Source organism: Brassica oleracea, chromosome C4, assembly GCF_000695525.1.
Source record: "Brassica oleracea var. oleracea cultivar TO1000 chromosome C4, BOL, whole genome shotgun sequence".
NCBI classification, from domain to species: Eukaryota; Viridiplantae; Streptophyta; class Magnoliopsida; order Brassicales; family Brassicaceae; genus Brassica; species Brassica oleracea.
In genome coordinates this window covers 3,164,294-3,179,726 of record NC_027751.1, presented here as the reverse complement: position 1 = coordinate 3,179,726, position 15,433 = coordinate 3,164,294, and the positions used below count along the sequence as shown (strand labels likewise).

General features: G+C 35.8%; 2 protein-coding genes and 3 pseudogenes across 5 annotated transcripts; all 5 read right to left on the bottom strand.

Annotated features, from left to right (window-relative positions):
- Positions 1–1,495: 1,495 nt before the first annotated feature.
- LOC106337858 lies at positions 1,496–3,217 on the bottom strand (annotated as a pseudogene).
- A 2,095-nt stretch (positions 3,218–5,312) lies between these two features.
- On the bottom strand, positions 5,313–8,549 carry LOC106339587 (protein N-terminal asparagine amidohydrolase). Of its 3 annotated transcripts, XM_013778425.1 has the most exons (10): positions 8,362–8,549; positions 8,095–8,262; positions 7,946–8,010; positions 7,757–7,856; positions 7,630–7,668; positions 7,361–7,546; positions 7,160–7,275; positions 6,607–6,669; positions 5,598–5,717; positions 5,313–5,518 (listed from the first exon to the last, which is right to left on the bottom strand). In XM_013778425.1, the coding sequence occupies exons 1-10, from the start codon at positions 8,428–8,430 to the stop codon at positions 5,410–5,412; spliced, it is 1,035 nt and encodes a 344-aa protein (XP_013633879.1). In that variant the 5' UTR covers positions 8,431–8,549; the 3' UTR covers positions 5,313–5,409. The 3 variants fall into 3 exon arrangements, with proteins under 3 accessions (XP_013633879.1, XP_013633880.1, XP_013633878.1); XM_013778426.1 differs by lacking the exon at positions 6,607–6,669 and having other exon boundaries at positions 7,097–7,275; positions 7,361–7,543; positions 8,362–8,548; XM_013778424.1 differs by lacking the exon at positions 6,607–6,669 and having other exon boundaries at positions 7,097–7,275; positions 8,362–8,546.
- Positions 8,550–8,684: 135 nt separating this feature from the next.
- Positions 8,685–10,366, bottom strand: LOC106336610. 2 transcript variants are annotated; one of them, XM_013775491.1, is made up of 2 exons: positions 10,259–10,366; positions 8,685–10,120 (listed from the first exon to the last, which is right to left on the bottom strand). In XM_013775491.1, exon 2 carries the CDS (start codon positions 10,046–10,048, stop codon positions 8,849–8,851), a length of 1,200 nt encoding a protein of 399 aa, XP_013630945.1. In that variant the 5' UTR covers positions 10,049–10,120; positions 10,259–10,366; the 3' UTR covers positions 8,685–8,848. The 2 variants fall into 2 exon arrangements, with proteins under 2 accessions (XP_013630945.1, XP_013630946.1); XM_013775492.1 differs by having other exon boundaries at positions 10,231–10,364.
- Positions 10,367–11,905: 1,539 nt separating this feature from the next.
- Positions 11,906–12,660, bottom strand: LOC106341322 (annotated as a pseudogene).
- Positions 12,661–12,699: 39 nt separating this feature from the next.
- On the bottom strand, positions 12,700–13,205 carry LOC106337857 (annotated as a pseudogene).
- Positions 13,206–15,433: the final 2,228 nt, after the last annotated feature.

Genomic DNA, 15,433 nt, shown 5'->3' with positions numbered 1-15,433 from the left:
AAATCGATAGGACGTCCTTTAAGTGCCTTAGTAAAAATATCTACCAATTGATCTGTTTTGGATACATGATTTTGCGTAAAATCTCAGCTTGTGTATCATCCCTGATGAAGTGACAGTCTGACTGCACATGTTTCGTTCTCTCATGAAATACATGATTAGCTGTAATGTGAAGAACATATTTACTATCACAATACATATCCATATCACCTGAGTGTCATTACCCATAGATGACAACACACCTTTAATTCATTTCAGCTCTTTCAATGCAGCAAATATAGCTATATATTCTGCTTTGGCTGAAGAAAGAGTCACCACATCCTGCTTTTTTGACTTCTAAAATACATGAGAAGATCTCAACTATACTAACCAACCATTCAAGGATCTTCTGGTAATAGGACATCCAATCCAATCAGAGTCTTAAGGAACCAAAGTAGAACACTGCGTTCTGTTTTTAGTTTCAACTGTAAAACATCATGACCTTTTTGGATAGGAGACTTTGGATTTTATGAGAATTGCGAAGCTAGACGGAATGTTGTGTTTTCTCTCAAATATACCACTTAACTTTAATAAACATACAAATTAGTAATTACTTGCAGAGTTTTTTAGAGTTGAATTTTTTTTCGATCTTGAACCTTGAATTTGAAACCAAACACTTCAATAAAGATGATTAAATTATTTTACCAAAAAGAAGGAAGAAAAACTCTGACATCAAAAGTTTCAGAGAATCAACAAAACAGAATCATTAGGGTGGATTTAAAAAAAAGAACATAACTTTCAAATGTAATAACAAGCATACATCAACAAGAGCTGGATCCACAACAGCATATTCTCTTAGGAGTATGTAAACATATCTGTCTTTTGTTGAGCTCTCTGTAACTTTCTGTTCCTCAAGATTCTTAAATGATTCAGAAGCTGAGATTATGACAGGATGTGTCCTTTGTTCCAGTAAAAAAATCATATTCTTAGTTAAAACTAGTGAATAAAGATTAGTGAGAGACGAAGAACACTGCCTGCGATGAAGAAGAGAAAGAAGTGAGCTGTTCTTGTCCGGAAAGAGCACTCCATCGACGTAGATCATGATCGCCGGATCATGATCAAGTAGCGTTTTAAGGAAATAAAGTAGAACACTGCGGCCGTTTTTTCGATTTCTGCTTTAAAATATCCTGACGTTTTAATACCAGTCTCCTTCGGATTTTAACGAATTGCGCGAATCAACTCAGAATGTTGTGTTTTCTTACAAATATACCTCCATAACTTTTGAAATTGACTTTTTAATCTGAATCTTTAGTTTTGAATGTGAAACTAAACACTTCGAGAAATATGATTTAGATTATTTATGACCCAAAATAACCAAAAAAAAAAAACTCTGGCATCCAAAGTTTCAGAGGCTACACAAGAATGTACATACATTCAGCCATGTTCAGACAAATCCAAGGTGGGGGAACAAGACAATGGTCAACATGAGAGCTTTTGTAAATGATTCAAAGATTTTTAGTTAGCTAAGCCTCCTTCTAGACCTGGTGCGAGGTCCACTGTTTACATCTTCAGTTCTTCTCCTAGACGATGATGAAGCTGAAGTAACCACCACTTCAGTACTAGAATCATAAAATCCAAACCCCCCAGGAACAGCAAAATCTCTAGGTGAAGATGATGATGAACCTGCTGCAGTATTACTTTGATTTCTACGAAGAAGAGAAGAAGCTCGTACTGCTGGTGAAGGACCAATCTCAGCAATACGAGAAGACCTACGACGGTGGTTAGTTCTCAAACTAGGTGTTGTTGTTGTATCAACAAAACTATCAACATCAAAAGCAGAAGCAGCGTCAGATGGTGGTGGCAGCATCATCTCCGAGCTATCTACTACAAGACCTGGGAAAGAAGACAATAACCTCAAACGATTATCTTGATTTTGCACCACACGATTACTGTTTCCTCCTCCTCCTCCTCCGGTGGTTACTATGTTGGTCAGACCAAACTCATGACCTTCAGCTAATACTTGTAATCCTCCTATAGAGTCAATAGTCCTTCTAATATATATGCTCGAGCGTCTCAGGCCCCAGGATAAAAGGGTTGTTGCCTCGGTTATTTATAATCTTTTGACGAACGCTTTCAACTCTCTTTGCGTTAGGCCTTGGAGGTAAACGAATACCACAATCCTCACGCTTGGCTTTACCACCACCATCGGTATCATCATCTCCATTACCGTATATAGGAATCACCTCGGTATCAGTAATTTCTCCATCGCAAACTGGACATTCTTTGATGTAGGCTGGACTTGAGAATAAGAGGCTGGACTTGAGAAACAAAGCTAGACTTGAGAAACAAGGTTAAGGAGCTGGACTTGAGAAACAATGTTAAGGAGCTGGACTTGAGAAACAAAGTCACATGTCATAGATAGCAAGGAGGCAAGTTTCAATTATGGTCAACAAGTATAAAGAAGTAGGAGACTGTTGGAGATATTATGGGACAAGAGGGATGATTAAAATAAGCAAAGTCACATGTTCCTTTTATGCTCCCAACCGTTGAAGACAAGTCACTTTCACTCCCTGGATGAGAACACAATTCTTTATTCATTTCCATTAGCTTAATGTTTCTGTATTTAGACAATAAATTAGTTTAATAGTTTCTAGAACAAAGCTACTTGCTTTTAAATACTTGTAATATGTTTTACATTCAGATTAAGAAAATAAATCCTTCTTTACTCTATCTCTTTTACTCTTGATTTACTCTCTCTCTTGTTCTTGAGCATTATCTCTCTAGTTCTTCATTTTCTTTCAGGCAGAAGCATCCCCAGCAGAACAAGTGGCCACAGCAAGTCAAGATCGGATCCTCGGCTTTCTCTAGACATATGTTGCAGTCAAAGTAGCCGCCGGGGACAGGTTGTTCTCTCCATGTTCAAGGCCTTTGCTATCAGATACGTCTTGTCGTTCTCGACAAGTCTCTCTCTAGAATGCTCGTGTATAACTCCTGCCGTTGAGTCTCTAGGAGGTATTAAAGCAGGTATTGGTGATGGTGCTGCTGTTGTTGTGACTGTTGCTGCACGTTTCCTGATTCGTGAAACTATGGCTTCGAGCTGTCTTAGACGGTCTTCGATCCGCTCGTGAGCGGTTTCTAGCTCGTTTAACCATGGAGAGATCTCTGTGATTAAACCGGGTGGGGACTCTGATTCTTGGTTCAGATCAAGATTTATTATCTCTCCTTGAACACTAGTCGATGATTACATGAGAGAGCACAAAACAAAAAAATATAGATCGAATTTTTATTCCTATATTGCAAGATCGAATTCCAGTCAATATTGCCTTATTGGTATTTTTTTACCCCAAATAAATTAAAATATTTTAAAATTGTGTAACTTGAAAAGTGCCCTTAGTTTAAAACCGCAGTTTTTTATCCTTTGACCCTTTTTCTCTTTATCGACCATCAGGGCAAACGATTTGTTTAAACTTGGAAATTATAGAATTTGGAACCCATTAGCGAGCCCGGCCCGGTTAAGCTTCGTTCAACATTTTCCGGAAAGAAGGTATGAAAGAATTTATAAGAGTACCCCTATTTAGTTACTATAAATGGAATCTCGTTTTCCGATCGTGTTGTTGGTGAAAGTTAGGTTGGACTACGTTTACGTACATCTGGGGGGTGGTCGTCTCTTATGATCATGTTAATATTAATTTGTACCCAAAACTAGTTATGCCCCATTCTATTTTTTAAAAAATAATTTGGAAGTATCCGGCGGACCGAGATCCAATCGACTAATTTTTTGAAAGTTTTTCTACCAACTTTAGATAGACACATTTACTTGCGATGTACATTAGATATCTATGTCTCTGATCACACAAACGGATAATCTGAGTTTAGTAAATTTTATATCCGGAGTGTTTTAGCATATTTCTAATTCCGCTGTGCCACTTGACCCCACTTGTATGTTACTTTCTTCAGTCTCATTTATTTTTTATTTTAAAAATAAAACATTGCTTTTGTGCTCCATTGACTTTGCCAATTTACATATACACTTCCTTTTCTACTTAAGTTTTCTATAATTTTAGTTACTTTCTAATTGGATTATGATTCCAGTACAAACTAAATATATTATTCCTATATTTTATGCATCATATTATTTTATTTACTATAATTTATACTTAATTTAGTTATTTTTAATCTATCTCAACATTAATAAAAATAAGTATATTTATTTTAGTATATCCATGAAGATGGATATACTAATTTTATGATTCATGTTTAACACTATTTTATTAATATATAACATAAAATCTATGTAATAAGTTATAAAAATTAGGTACATTCAATTGAAAACCGAGAAAAACATGAGATTCTTTTTTCATTGAAAATGATATTGTATTTTTTTCACTGAAAGAAATACATCTTATATATTAAAACAGAAATCACAATCTTAATTCATGTGTGATTTTTTTTTTAAAATGGACCTAATGGACATATTTCTAAAAAGTCATGTTACATTTAATCTCTAATCTTATCATTTAAATTTTGGGTCTACCACAAATATTTATTGGGTTATCAATAATTGAATTTAAACAATGGATGATTCATTAGATTTATAGATAATATAAATTAAATAGATATAATTTAATGTTATAATACTATACCTCCATATGTTAATTATTTAAATACTTGTCGATGTTAACTTTTAAAATTATAAAGATTTTTTTAAATAACAAAAAACATATTATCCAACAATGATTAATTTTTACTACTTTAAACCAATTAAAACAAATTTTAAACTATATAGTTTATTTTAAAAATTAAACAAAAACTAAATGTTTAATTATTTACTCGATAATATAAATCTATGAAGCAGAAAGAATAATTTTTTAAAAACTTTCTAAATTTGTGAAATGTTACAATATTTTTGAATATGACAATAAAACAATATTTTACTAATTTTTGTATATATAGTTATGATTTTAATAATGAAATAATAATCCAAATATATATATATATATAGAAGAAGATACAAATACATGTGAAAGTTTGAAACAATCTATTCAATTAAAAAAATATACCGTAAATTTATTATGTTTTAAAAATTGATAGACATATATATATATATTATTATATATATCAATTTAGAATTAAAAATAAAATGTTTATATAAAAATAAATGAAAACAAAAACTAGCGCGGTTGCGCGGATCGAGATCTAGTTGGATTTATTTTTGTAGAACCAAGAAATCCGAACTAAAATCGGATCGAATTTTTCTTGCAAATAAATAATATTCGGGTCGGGTGGAAGGTTCCGATCTGCAAATGGAATGACTTAAATCTATGGGCCTCAACATATAGGCCTACTAGGCCGGATCAAGCCCACGTTTTAACACAACATTAGTTTGTTAGGTCCCAATTGCAACCTTATTTTTTACATTCTTATGTTCAAGAATCAAAACACGGAGTTCCAGCTTCCATTGGCAGTCCTTTCAAACAAACGTGGTTGTCTCTTTGGGAAGGTTTTGCTCCATTCTGGATATTTTAATAAATACTTCCAAATCCTGCAAACACACAAAAGAGAACACGGTTCATCTCTCTATGTTTCATTGTGTTATAGATAATGATTAAGTGACTACTAACCTTCTTTCATTGTCTATGAAATCTGGACCTTCAGCAGAAGGTGAGGTGGAACAGTTGACAAGAATCTCTTCATCAGGAAGCTGATTAAGCTCCCAAACGTATTCAACCAGCCGCATTGTCCTGTAATTACAAAACCACAACTCATATGTACATCTTATATATTAAAAGAGTCTTATATATTAAGTAAGAAGTTGAATCATGTGTGATTTTTTTAAGAAATGGACATAATGGGCCTATTCATAGAAAGTCACGTTACATTTAATCTTTAATCTTATCATTTAAATTTTGGACCTACCAGATATTTTTATTGGGCTATCAATAATTTGATTTAAACAATAGATGATACATTCGATTTAGATAATATAAATTAAATAAATATAATTTAATGTTGTAATACTATACCTCCATATGTTAAATATTTAAATATTTGTCGATGTTAACTTTTAAAATTATAAAGATTTTCTTTAAATAACAAAAATTATATTATATAACAATGATTAATCTTTACTACCTTAAACGAGTGAAAACAAATTTAAACTATATAGTTTATTTTAAAAATTAAACAAAAACTAAATGTTTAATTATTTACTCGATAATATAAATCTATGAAGCGAAAAGTCTAATTTTTTAAAAACTTTCTAAATTTGTGAAATATTACAATATTTTTGAATATGACAATAAAACAATATTTTACTAATCTTTATATATATAGTTACGATTTTAATAATGATATAGTAATCCAAAAAATATATACATAGAAGAAGATAAAATACATGTGAAAGTTTGAAACAATCTATTCAATGAAAAAATATACCGTAAACTTATTATGTTTTAAAAATTGATAGACACATATATATTATAATATATACTAATTTAGAATTAAAAACAAAATATTTATATAAAAATAAGTGAAAACAAAAACCCGCGCAACCGCGCGGATCGAGATCTAGTTAACTCTAAAGGAGTCAATGAGGGTGAAGAAGCGTTTTTGTTTTAATTTGTTTTGTACCAGGAGCATGGTGCGATGATGAATCTATCAGTTTTTGTGTCATATGTGTCAAGTAACTTCCCCCTCCAGCTAGGATCATCGAATGATGCCGACACTTAGGCCTGGGAATTTAAATCAAAGCCCGCGGGGCCCGCCCCATTTGAAAAAACCAAGTCGCGGGTGCGGGTGCGGGTGCGGGTTAAGACTATTTTTTGCGGGGCGGGTGCGGGTTGGTGGATTTTGATTTGCGGATACCCGCCAACCCGCAAAATAAAATAAAAAATAAAAAAATCCTTTTTTTTTGAAAAATTCGATTTTTTTTAGAAAAATAATTTATTTTTTAAAAAAATAGTTGACAAGAATCTCTTCGTCAGGAAGCCGATTAAGTTCCCAAACGTATTCAACCAGCCGCATTGTCCTGTAATTACAAAAACACAACTCATATGTACATTAACTCTAATGGAGTGAAAATGAGGTAGAAGAAGCGTTTTTGTTTTAATTTGTTTTGTACCAGGAGCATGGTGCGATGATGAATCTATCAGTTTTTGTGTCATATGTGTCAAGTAACTTCCCCCTCCAGCTAGGATCATCGAATGATGCCGACACTCTGATTCTACGAACAAGCTCATCCGGACATCTGGAAGATCTGTTGAAACTGGCTGGGACAATATCACCGCTGGAGGTATTAACCTGATTAACAAGGTTACAAAGAAACATGGTAACGTTCATTACTAATTCATATATATTCTGTTTTAAGACCTCATAGTAGACTGACCAGGAATCCATTAAAAATGGGGCACGTGTTCCCTTGAGCATCCAGCTTGGTGTTGTGCCCAAGAATAAATAAGGTTTGAATGTGAAAGTTTTCTCTTCTCTTCTGTAACGTCTCCACTAATTTGCAACACAAAGGAAATGAGTAACCCTCTGGTTTGGCATAGTCACCACTGCCATTAGCAATCTTCTGCATAAAAACAGTCAATACATTCAGCTTAAAGACCATTCCAAAGCTGAGTATTAACTACACTGAGAGATATAGAAACACACTTTTAAATCCACATCTTCATAACCACCAACCATATGTACCTGCATACAAACCCCCCAAGGAAATATTCAAAAAGGACTCAAAAGAATATAATAAATGATTAACATAAGCTGAAAGAGTAGATAATACATCTAACTCGGCATCACTGTCATCCTCCAAAACCAATGATAACATCTGCCTTATCCCCAAGTCCACAACTTTTGGTGAATCCATATGTGCAATAGAAGTGCTGCAGTTTCAGATTCATCGCAAAACTTTAAAAAATAAAGGTGACTGATTACACATTATTTAAGAACATATAGAGGATCAGTCTCTTACACTCCAGATCTTCTGTTGCGGATAACAAGACCTACACAAGTTGTTGCTTCATCCATGCCAACAAACTTCTCATCAATAAAACAGAATCATTAGAGTGGATTTGAAAAAAAAAAAAAACATAACTTTCGAATGTCATAAAGCATACATACATCAACAAGAGCTGGATTCACAACAGCATATTCTCTTTGGAATATGTAAACATATCTGTCTTTTGTTGAGCAGCTCTCTGTAACTCTCTGTTCCTCGAGATTCTTGAATGAGTCAGAAGCTGAGATTATGACAGGATGTGTCATTACATCGAGAAGCAAGCTGCTTCCCTGTTCCATCAATGTTGGTCAAACCATAAAAGTCAACTAATCACAAAAAGAAGTAATCTTTTTAGTGAATGGAGATTGGTGAGAGACGGAGAAAGCTACCTGCGATGAAGAAGAGAGAGAAGATGAGCTGTTTTCATCTGGAAATAGCACTCCGTCGACGTAGATCATGATCGCCGGAGGTAGAGAGAAAGAGAGCTTCAACGGCGGCGATGACAAAAAGAGATGGCCGATGACTTTAATGCGTTGACAAGTTGAGCGTTTTAAGGAACTAAAGTAGAAAACCTGCGTGCCGTTTTTAGTTTCTGCTGTAAAACATCATGACGTTTTAAATACGAGACTCTTTCGGATTTTAAGCGAATTGCGAATCTAGACAGAATGTTGTGTTTTCTGACAAATACACCCCCACAACAATTACTCTAAAATTGACCTTTTAGAAATATGATTAGATTATTTAACCCAAAGGAACAAAAAACTGACATCCAAAAGTTTCATAGGCTTCACAAGAATGTACATACACATTCAGCCATGTTCAGAATGGAAACAAGACATGGTCACATGAGCTTTGTAATATAATTAAAAGAGTTTTTCAGCCTAGCCTCCTCCTAGACCTGGTCCGAGGTCCATTGTTTACATCTTCAGTTCTCCTCCTAGACGATGACGAATCTGAAGTAACCACTTCACGAGAATCAAACCCAAACCCGGCAACAGCAAAATCTCTAGGCGAAGATGATGAACCTGCAGCACTACCACTTTGGTTCCTACGAATAGAAGCACGTACTGCAGGAGAAGGAGAAGGACTAATCTCAGCAATACGAGAAGACCTACGACGGTTAGTCCTCAAACTAGGCGTTGTTGTATCAACAAAACTATCAACATCAAAAGCAGCAGCAGCTTCATCAGACGTTGGCGGCGGCATCTCCGAGCTATCTACCACAAGACCCGGGAAAGAAGACAACAACCTCAAACGATTATGCTGATTTTGCACCGCACGATTGTTCCCGGTGGTTACTATGTTGGTCAAACCGAACTCATGCCCTTCAGCTAAAGCTTGTAACCCTCCAATAGAATCAATAGTCCTTCTAATATGCTCCAGCGTCTCAGGACCCGGGATAAACGGGTTGCCCCGGTTTATAATCTTTTGACGGATGCTTTCAACTCTTTTAGCATTAGGCCTTGGAGGTAAGCGGATACCACACTCCTCACGCTTGGCTTTACTACTACCATCATTATCGTCTTCTCCATTACCGTATATAGGAATCACCTCGGTGTCAGTCACTTCCCCGTCGCAGACAGGACATTCTTTGATGTTAAGGTAAATGAATGGCAGCTGGTAGAAGCATCCCCAGCAGAACAAGTGACCGCAGCAAGTTAAGATCGGATCTTCGGCTTTCTCTAAGCATATGTTGCAGTCAAAGTAGCCGCCGGGGACAGAGGTTGTTCTCTCCATGTTCAGTGCCTTTGCTATCAGATAAGTCTTGTCGTCGTTCTCGACAAGTCTCTCTCTAGAACGCTCGTGTATAACTCCTGCCGTTGAGTCTCTAGGAGGTATTAAAGCAGGTGCTGGTGATGGTGTTGCCGTTGTTGTGACTGTTGCTGCACGTTCCCTGATTCGTGAAACTATGGCTTCGAGCTGTCTTAGACGGTCTTCGATCCGCTCGTGAGCGGTTTCTAGCTCGTTTAGCCATGGAGAGATCTCTGTGATTAAACCGGGTGGAGAGTCTGGTTCTTGGTTCAGATCAAGATCAAGATCCATTATCTCTCCTTGAACACTAGTCGATGATGACATGAGAGAGCACAAAAAAATAATATAGATCGATCCTTTTTTTGCACAGATCAACAATCAAGCAGACACATGCATCTGTAACAGAACAAAACACGGTCGAAAGAATCAAACTTTGAGCTAAATCAACGATATGAATTTCATGAAACAGATCATTGGGAGAGCGATCGAAGAAAACAGAGGATTACATGAAGTTTGATTGAAGAAAAAGAGGACCTTTGAGAGAGATAGATCAAATCAAGCGGAGGATGAGGATGAGTTCGAGGGCGGTGACCATGATCGGTGGTGGCGAGAGAGAAACCGATAAATAAATAGAGAGGAAGAAGTAGGTCTGGACAACATTTATTTAAACCGAAAACTAATTGTCTTAAAGGACATTATTGTCTTAACATATATATATTTTTTTTTATCTTTAACCTCTTTTAAGGTTTGCGGTTAGTCAAAACGTTACATTTATTATTAATTTATTTGTCAGGTAATAATAGTTTAAGGTTATCATTCATTATTTTATTAAATATATTTTTTAAATTATTAAAACATGGTTTTAAGAGTATTAGTTTGATGCCAGAAAAAAACACATTATAAAGTAATATTTATTATTTAAGATTAGATGCACTAGATTAACAAATAATTTTGTAATGCAAATATAAATTAAAAATCGACCCCTTATATATGTGGTATCACAATTTCAGTAGTTTAACTAAATTATCTTTGACTAATTCAACTAAATTTCTCTTTAGTAAAATCATAATTTTCCATATCTTTGATCAATAACATCAAGTCAGTAATTTCCAAATTTTGTTTCTTTATTTTTATCAAGTAAAATAATGTTGTAAGATATAAATGTAAGAATATATCTTCAGAATATGTAAATGGTTGGACCAATATAAATGCAGCTAGCTTTAAAAAAAAACAAGGAAAATTATATTGCGACTTAAACAACATACACACAACTGTGAGCTATGTGGAGAGAGATGAAACGAGAGATCATCTCTTCTTCGCGTACCTCTATTCGTATACGATCTGGGAGAGTTTGGCTCGGCAGCTTGTAGGTGCAAGGATCAATCCGGACTGGCACTGGACGATACAAAGGTTGCAGAGACTTGGAGTGAAAAGTTTGGACTCATGTCTGGCCAGACTATTGTTCCAGATCACGATCTATCATATTTGGAGAGAGAAGAACGCTAGAAGGCATCAACAGCCACGAGTTTCTACAGATAACATAAGGAAGCTTATCTACAAGGCGATGAAGAACAAGATCAGCTCACTCAAATATAGGTATAATCATAAGTTGGAAGGATTAATGAGAAGATAGTTTGAAGTTAACCCATAACGATAGACTTCATTTAGCATAGCGCTTCAGTTCATACAGTGTTGATATGTAAATAACATTTTTGATAGCTCAATCAATTTGAAATTTCATAAAAAAAAAAAACATACACACAACTTTTCAAAAAACACACACCACAAATAAACAAGAAAGAGAGTTTATATGTCTTCTATCTATTGGTTTTTATTCTGAAAATAAACTTTATCAAAGAAATAAACAATCACACACTTTCATATATATTATTTATAAAATTATATACTCCTTCTGTTCCTGAAAGTAAGATTTTCTAGAGTATGCACGCTTATTAAGAATTTAATAAATGTTTATAATTTAATTTATTTTTTACTTTATTATACACTTTCCAATAACTTTCCACCAATGAAATTTAATCAATTCAAATATTCTCAATTAATGTTCCTCAAAAGTATAAAAAATTACCTTAACAATATAGAAAATCTATGTTCGTGGAACGAGAAAAAAATCTAAAACATCTTACTTTCAGGAAGGTAGTATATATTATCCTTCCTTGTTGATCACCAATAGTATCTCCGCTTTGGTTGATCCCAAAGATCAAGCGCAGCCTCATTCGCATCATTCATAATACGTGCCTCTAGCTGCATAGCTGCCATCTCGTCCTGAGCCTTCATCAACGACTTTATCCTAGAAGCTGGAGAAGTACTAGCTTCTCCTTCTTCTTCTTCCTCCTCATTTGATTCTTGATATTCGTATGCCGCACATGAATATACATCTGTTCCATAGTCACATTCCCTGCAGTAATACACCCATAGATCTTCCAAAACGGTCTCTTCGCAAGCGCTGCAAATGAAGGTCGTGTCTTCACGACCTTTACACGATGTGCAATAAAGAAGAATGAGTGGATGTTCATGATCTTCACGCTCTATGGCTTCAAGGAGAGACGCACATCCCACATGGAGATTGTACTTGCAGTTAGAGCAATGATAAGTGAATCCAGAACCGTACTGGTCACATGCGTTGCAAGTGTAGAAGGATTCGTCATCTGGTGGGGAATAAAGCAAGGTCAAAGGATGGTCCTGGTGAGACTTGTGATTGGTCTCACCAGGAAGGTCGAAACATGACTTGTGCAATAAGTAATATCGCAATCGGACTTTGTGCACTCGAAAGCTTGCCCGGTAAGCTCGAGCTCGCATCCAGAGCAAACTGTCTCATCGTCTTCTTTGGCTTTAAAGACACGCAATGGGTGGCTGTGACTCTGGTGCCTCACGGATTGACGACTAACCGGTTTGGCCTTTGGTTTTCTTGAAGCCATATAGAATGTTGAGTTTGGTTTTAGTTGTTTTGTGGGACAAGGATGATCTTCCAAAACGGTCTCTTCGCAAGCGCTGCAAATGAAGGTCGTGTCTTCACGACCTTTACACGATGTGCAATAAAGAAGAATGAGTGGATGTTCATGATCTTCACGCTCTATGGCTTCAAGGAGAGACGCACATCCCACATGGAGATTGTACTTGCAGTTAGAGCAATGATAAGTGAATCCAGAACCGTACTGGTCACATGCGTTGCAAGTGTAGAAGGATTCGTCATCTGGTGGGGAATAAAGCAAGGTCAAAGGATGGTCCTGGTGAGACTTGTGATTGGTCTCACCAGGAAGGTCGAAACATGACTTGTGCAATAAGTAATATCGCAATCGGACTTTGTGCACTCGAAAGCTTGCCCGGTAAGCTCGAGCTCGCATCCAGAGCAAACTGTCTCATCGTCTTCTTTGGCTTTAAAGACACGCAATGGGTGGCTGTGACTCTGGTGCCTCACGGATTGACGACTAACCGGTTTGGCCTTTGGTTTTCTTGAAGCCATATAGAATGTTGAGTTTGGTTTTAGTTGTTTTGTGGGACAAGGATGTGGAGGTGTATATATATATATATATATATATATATATATATATATATCCAAAGAGCATAATGTGAAGAATGTTATGCGTTGGTTTCATTGATTATTAGTTAACCAAGTCGCTGTATCATGCGGTTTCACCAATTTAAGAATGTTTCATTATGTATCATATATATCTTATATGTATTGAAGACCGTTGACATTTGAGCTTTATTTGGGAAGACCGTTGACATTTGAACTTATTTGGGGTGCAAAGGTAAAGACTTAAGAGACAAAAGTAGTATCCTTAGACGCGGTTTGGTTATAATCTAAAATAAAGATAGCTTGTAGACAAGGAGATTCTAATCAACATCTGGTTCTAATTAGCAACTTGGTATATCTTAAACATACGTAGAGAGAATGGGGTTTATCTAGGTCAATCTCTCTAAGTCAATGCTAATTATCTTCTGCAACTTCGTTTAATTTTAGCATAGTCCAAGTATTGACGTACGAACACTACAAGAAAACACAAATTTAACGACGGCCAAAATCGTCGTTATTTCCTCGGAAAAGAAGGCTTACGAGGAAATGGCGATGAAAGGCGTTTCGTCGTTATATGATTGTCGTAAGAGCAGATTCGTCGCCATTTCCTCGTTAATTAGCGAGGTTATATTTTCCTCGTAAAGAAAAATTAAGTTTTCGTCGTAAAGACCACGTGGGGTTTCCACGTAACGCGGTCGTTGTGCTTCCTCGTAAGAAACTCGAAAATGATTCGTCGTAAAAGACACGCAAAAACCTCTAAATAAATTCGTCGTAATAAAAACGTAAGAAACACGAAAATAATTCGTCGTAATAGAATCGTAAGTAAATCCACGTAAAATCCTCGATAATTGTTCCTCGATATTTCGTCGTTAATTTTCCTCGTTAATACATCGGGAATTAGCGACGAAATTACTTTGTTTTCTATTTACTGAATTTATAAATAAAAATTATATTTATTTAATTTATTAATAAAATTTTAATTGAAATTAAATCGAATAGGAAAAATTTTTTTGGCCGAATTAAAATGAAATTATATAATATATAAATAAGTTTTGAATTTTAAAATACAATAACAAAAAAAAAAACTAATGCTGCATTGTCGCGTCGTAGAATTCCTCGCTCCTTCTCGAGAGATCTTCCTCGTTGACTTGCACGGATGTCTCGCCTGGAATGGGGTTTTGTTGTCTCATGGTCCTGAACATGGCCTCCCATTCCGGATTTGTGGCCGCTATGACGTCCAAGAAGTTCTCGAGACCAGTCATACGAGCTGTGAACGACGATTTTGTCGAGGCCAACTCGTTTTGTGTCGACGACAGCTGATGTTGTGTCGTCTCCAACACGTCGCGCAGCTGAGAGACTTCATCATCCCGTCTCTGGCCATAAGAGGAAGTCGCTCTCGGAACATCGTTGACGGAACCAATCCCCAACACACGTCCCTTTTTCTTAGGAGCGACCTTAAAAAACAATAAAATATATATTAAAATTTAAATTTTAAAATAAAATGGAATTAATAAAAAATTTATATAAAATTTACCTCCTCGTAAATTCTATCCACTTCTATTGTGGATAAGACGACGGGTGATCCGTCGGCGGACTCCTGCGCCAGCTGGGTCTCACGCTCGTCAATACGAGCTGCCACATCATTGTAGATCTTCTCAGACTTCTCATCTACAAATGCGCCCGCCTTGTTCTTGTGGGTCCGATCGAAAAGTTCCATAAGAGTCGGTAAACGTCCCAACTCCTTGGCCTAAAAATAGTTAAGAAAGTTTTTATTATATATATATACGAGTAGTGAGCAGTACGCTGGTGCTTGCGAATAGTCTGCAAAATTTAAATTTCTAAATTAAAGTCAAGAGTAAAAAAAAAAATTATGAACAGTATTAACTACGTAATTAATAAAATTACGAAACCTAAATTTTCTAAACTAATTTCGTAAACTAAATTCCCTAAACTAACCACCTAATCTAAATTCCCTAAACTACTTAGAGAGGAATGAGAGACTTACCATGGTGAGAGGAAATAGAGAGGCTGTAGAGAGGAAATAGAGAGGAAATGAAGAGGGCCTGCGGTTTCGCCTATATATAGGATTACGGTTCGTCGAAGATTAATCGCAAAATAACGAGGAAAGACAGAGGCCCGTCTTTCGTTTCGTCGCAAGGCCCACGCAAATTAAC